At 38.0% G+C, this 5,107-nt stretch overlaps 1 protein-coding gene across 1 annotated transcript; it reads right to left on the bottom strand.

Moving 5' to 3' along the window:
* Positions 1-209: 209 nt before the first annotated feature.
* On the bottom strand, positions 210-1,461 carry LOC131649483 (uncharacterized). Its single transcript, XM_058919244.1, has 2 exons — positions 1,093-1,461; positions 210-983 (listed from the first exon to the last, which is right to left on the bottom strand). Exons 1-2 carry the CDS (start codon positions 1,459-1,461, stop codon positions 210-212), a joined length of 1,143 nt encoding a protein of 380 aa, XP_058775227.1.
* Positions 1,462-5,107: the final 3,646 nt, after the last annotated feature.

The raw sequence follows: 5,107 nt of genomic DNA on the forward strand, positions 1-5,107 counted from the left end.
AGTGCTTGATCTAACGTCTTGTGCCAATTTTTTGGCTTTGTTCCTACGTGCTTTTTTATCAAACCAATTATTACTTTGTTTGCTGCTTCGACTTGCCCATTGGCTTGAGCATAATAGGGTGTGGATGTTAATAACTTGAATCCCATTTGTTTTGAAAATTCCTGTATCCTTTGACCAGTAAATACTGACCCTTGATCTGTTGTTATACTCTATGGGATTCCAAACCTATATAGTATTTGCCTTTGAATGAATTCGATGACAGTTTCATGGTCCACATTCACCAAAGGCACTGCTTCGACCCACATGGTGAAATAGTCAATTCCTAAAAGGATGTACCTTTGACCTTTAGATGAAGTAGTTCGAATTTCACCAATCAAATCTAATGCCCAGCCCCTGAAATGCCAGGGTTTGATAATTGCATGAAGCTCACTCGCAGGAGCGTGTTGGATTCCTGCATGTACTTGACATTCTTGACAACCTTTAGCAAACTCTATACAATCCCTTAACATGGTGGGACAATACATCCCATATCTGAAAAGGAGCCATTTCATTTTATGTCCTGATTGGTGTGCCCCACACGCTCCACTATGAACACTAGATAATGCCAAGTGTGCCTCGTTTTCGCCTAAACATTTAAATAGGATGCTTTCAGGAGTTTTCTTGAACAGTTCATTTCCCATTAAAACATAAGACAAAGCTCTATACTTGGTTTTTCTATCTGTATTTAATGAGGGGTCTTTAAGATACTTAATAATTGGACTTCTCCAATTCGTATGTACTAAAGTATCAATGGCTAACACTTCAAATTCCTCTTCATTAGTGTATCCTAAACGACTACTCTCTAAATCTGTCGGAGATAATTTGCTGGCCATTGCTTTTCCTCTTACTTCGACAAGTTCTTCTAGCTTCTCCTTCGAAATTCTATATCCTGAAGCTTTTTGTGCTAAATCATTAACCTCTTGGTTTTTAATTCTGGGGACGTGCTTTATGTTTATATATTCAAAAAAAATTAAGCAACCTATTTGTGATGACGAAGTACATGATCAAGTTTTCTTTAATGCACTTGTATTCCCTCAACAGTTTCTTGATTACCAATTCTGAATCCCCTTTAATTTTGACCCTAGTTGCCCCCAATTCTAATAAGGCTTCAAGACCTGCTATAAGGGCTTCATATTCTGCCTCATTATTCGAGCATAAGGGCCCTTCGATTCTATACTTGAGTTTTGTTGGAATTCCATCAGGAGAAATTAATAGAATCCCAACTCCACTACCATCTTTATGGGTGGAACCATCGAAGAACAACCTCCAAGGTTTCAACTCTACTGGGAGTTGAGGGTTTTCGACCATTGCGTGGTCCACTATAAAGTCTGAGACAATTTTCCCCTTCATAGCTTTTAAATGCCTAAATGCCAAAGAGTACTCAGTTAGGGCTAGCGCCCACTTGTCAATTCGACTATGCATTATTGGCTTTGATAACATGTATTTGATAACATTAAAATATGAAGATACATATAAATCTACAGGCTTTATATAATATTTAAGTTTAGTACACGAGAAATGCAGACAGAGACACAACTTTTCTATCAAAGTGTATCTAGTTTCTGCATCATTTAAAACCCTACTTAGATAATATATGGCTCTTTCGATGCCATTTTTCGTTTTCTTGCGCTAATATGCTACCTATAATAGTGTCGGAAGCTGATATATATAATCTCATAAACTTCCTTCCACATGGTGGTGATAAGATAGGTGGATTCGTCAGATACTGCTTTATTTTATCGAACTCCTTTTTATGTTCATCTGTCCATTCGGACTTCCCTTGTTTCAGGCGTAGAAGGGGGAGAAGGCCTGAGTTCGACCACTTAAATTTGAGATAAATCTTCTCAGGAAATTTATCTTCCCTAACAAAGATTTCAATTCTTTCTTAGTTGATGGCGCTTTGGTTTCCATGATAGCCTTCATTTTATTCTGATCGATTTCTATCCCCTTTTTATGGACCACAAAGCCCAGAAAATCTCATGCCTGCACAAAAAATGCACATTTGAGAGGATTCATCTTCAAGCCATGTTTTCTCATTCTTTCGAATGATTGGCTGAGATGGGTTAGACGATCTTTGCCTGATATAGATTTTATTACTATATCATCTATATAAACCTGCATGAAGGTTTCTATATAGTCATGAAAAATAGAATTCATTGCATGTTGGTACGTTTCCCTAACATTCTTTAAACCAAAACGCATAACAATCAACTCATAAGTGCCTATTGCCCCTGGACATCGAAAGGTTGTTTTGGAAACATCCTCTTCTGCAATAAAGATCTGGTTATAGCCTGAATATCCGTCGAGCATGCTGGGATACTCATAGCCTACAGTTGAGTCAACCAACATTTCTGCCACATGCATTGGATATTCATCCTTAGGAGTTGCTGCATATAGATCACGAAAATTTATACATACTCTTAAGGAGCCATTTTTCTTAATTACCGAAACTATATTTGCAATCCATTCGACATACCTTGTGGTCCGGATGAAGTTGCAGCGAAGGAGTCTTTCGACCTCCTTTTTAATTTTCAAAAGGATTTCTGGAGCGAACCTCCTGGGAGTTTGCTTGATGGGCTTCTTGCCATCCTTGATAGACAGCTTTAGTTCGACCAGATCTCTCTTCAAACCAGGCATTTCGTCATAATCCCAGGCAAAGCAGTCTTTGTTCTTCTTTAGTAGTTCGACTATCTTTGCCCCCTGCCCTGCATTATTCAGTATAGTATTTTTGGCTTCGACAACCATGTTAGTCGTCTCAGCTTCGAGATCCGCTTTCTATTTGTTCTCGGCCATATAGGCCGAAATCTTTTCGAAGAACGAGGAATCAGACATAATCAAGGTCTTCGTCCCAGCCTGAAGGTCGTATTCCTGATGATTCTCCCTCTTCTGGGTCTCCCATGATCTCACAATCCCATTGAAAACCATTGGGATGGAGAGTTAAGAAATATAAAGCATTTTTGTTTGGGGAATAAGCATCCCCAGCTGGGTGACATGGGCCTATATTTGCCAAATTTATGTCAAAGTTCGCCTTGTTTACTTGGTTCACTTCGCTCATGAAGTAACTTTGATCTGCTTCTATATTCTCCACTATGCAAATTCTCTCCAAATGGACACCCTCTGGTGCATGGTTGAAGGTACTGCTCCAATTCCATGGATCCATTCTCTTCCAAGAAGAAGGTTGTAGTTGGCCTTCACCGATATCACCATGAACATGGTTGGTCTAGTGATGGAACCAACAATTAAGTCTACTTGAATAACTCCCAGAGTCTGTCCTATCTTTCCCTCGTAGTTCGAAAAGACCATATTGTGGGGCTTTACATCTGTGTCGAACATGCCCAATTTTTTTAGCATAAACTGGGGCATGAGGTTCACTGCGGCCCCTCCATCTACCAGTTTTGTTTACTCCAACCTGTTCGACTTTGACCCTTATGTAGAGCGGTTTGAGATGGATGTGCATCCCTTGATGTGGTCGCTCGAGTTAAGCATTTCGTTCTTCGATAGCGCCATTGCTAAGCACATAATAACACACAGGCTTGTGCTTCACCATCTCTGCTGCGTTAGTCTCGTCGTCATCGTTGTCAATTTCTGTCTCTTGGTTATATTCGTATGGTAATACGGACACCACATTGCAATTCATGTTCAAAGATGAGACTTCGTCGGAATCAAAGTCGTATGTGAGCACATCCTCTTCTTTTATTTGTTCCTTCTGGACCTTATGATTTTCTTTCTTGTCTTCATAAGGAAATAACTTCCTTCCCACATGAGGTTTTGTTGAGTTTATTATGCTTGGAAGAGCTTGAAGGATAGAAAAAAACTTAGAAAGGGGGGGGGGGGGTTGAATAAGTGTGTGTAATACGGTGGGAGAACTGACTTTATGAAAAACGTTGCGGATAGCAAGAGTCGCCACCTACTTTTATTTTATCCAATTTATAGAAAGGCTAAAAGAACAGAATAAACCTTTTTAGAAGACTTTGAGTTCGGGGGATAAGTTATACAAAGGGAAGGTTTAAAGCACCCTTTGTATCCATGGTTATCCATGGGCTCTTAATTGCTTAGCTCACTTTTGTTTTCAAAAATGTTTGTAAAGTGTGAATAAGAAAAGATTTTGAAGAAGAACTTTAGCTTGTAAATAAGCGTAGTATTTTTGAATTTGATTTTGAAAAAAGAGTGGGAAAAGAGTTTTGAATTTGAAGAAGAGCAAGCAATTACCCTTAAGTTATAAAAAATGTTCTTTTAGCTTTTCAGGGCTATCCATACCATAGGAGGGTAGGAAGTCCTTTTATTGGATGTAAAGGGTCGTCGAGGAAGTATCATTCGCCATAAAACTGTCCCTACCATATAGAAGGTAGGTAGTCTTTATGGAAGGATAGAATAGTCATTTAGGCAACAGGCGAGGATACCTTAGCAATGGGACAATCATCTTTATTTCCGAGGCAGCATCGGGGGACAAAATCTAATGATGATTTCAATGAATTAAGGCAGCACTTGCTTTAGGTATCCTCGGAATCGAGGGACTTGACTATTTTAGAATCGCAATTAAAAGGCAACAGGCAGCATAAGGAGAGTTACCCTAAAGGTGTGTGTGTGGCACAATCATGTGATTCAATTCGAATATTTATCTTATAATTAGTGATTCTATGTTCAATTCAAAGTTGCACTCCCTAGAATTACTAACCATAGCAGTTAATATCATACAGAAATTTAAAGTGCGGAAATTAAATCCTACGCTATTACAAGGCTTCGGGGAGGGGGATTACATAGCCAAAAAAATCGGGGAATGCGGAAAATAAAAATCCTAATTAACTATTACAAACCTTAGCAGTTACATAATAAAGACTACGAAGAATAATAAAATACGAAAATAAAAATCCTAATTACTATTACAACCTCGAAACAATTACATAATAATAATTAAATCATAAAATCGGGAAGTCGAGAAGTAAGGGGGATGAGAAGAAAAGAATTTAAAAATAAAACAGAAACAAAAATAAAAACGAAAAATAAAAATAAAAATAAAATAAAGATTTTTAAAACTATTTTTTAACCTAATCCACAAATTAATTATTAA

This window comes from Vicia villosa, linkage group LG2, assembly GCF_029867415.1.
Source record: "Vicia villosa cultivar HV-30 ecotype Madison, WI linkage group LG2, Vvil1.0, whole genome shotgun sequence".
NCBI classification, from domain to species: domain Eukaryota; kingdom Viridiplantae; phylum Streptophyta; class Magnoliopsida; order Fabales; family Fabaceae; genus Vicia; species Vicia villosa.

What these genes read in the sequence shown, in the direction of transcription:
- LOC131649483 (XM_058919244.1), bottom strand. Translation starts at nt 1,461, where the DNA reads ATGCATAGTCGAATTGACAAGTGGGCGCTAGCCCTAACTGAGTACTCT. An exon ending in TTAAAGGGGATTCAGAATTG is followed by an intron (nt 984 to 1,092) that starts GTAATCAAGAAA and finishes ATAAACATAAAG; the next exon opens with CACGTCCCCAGAATTAAAAA.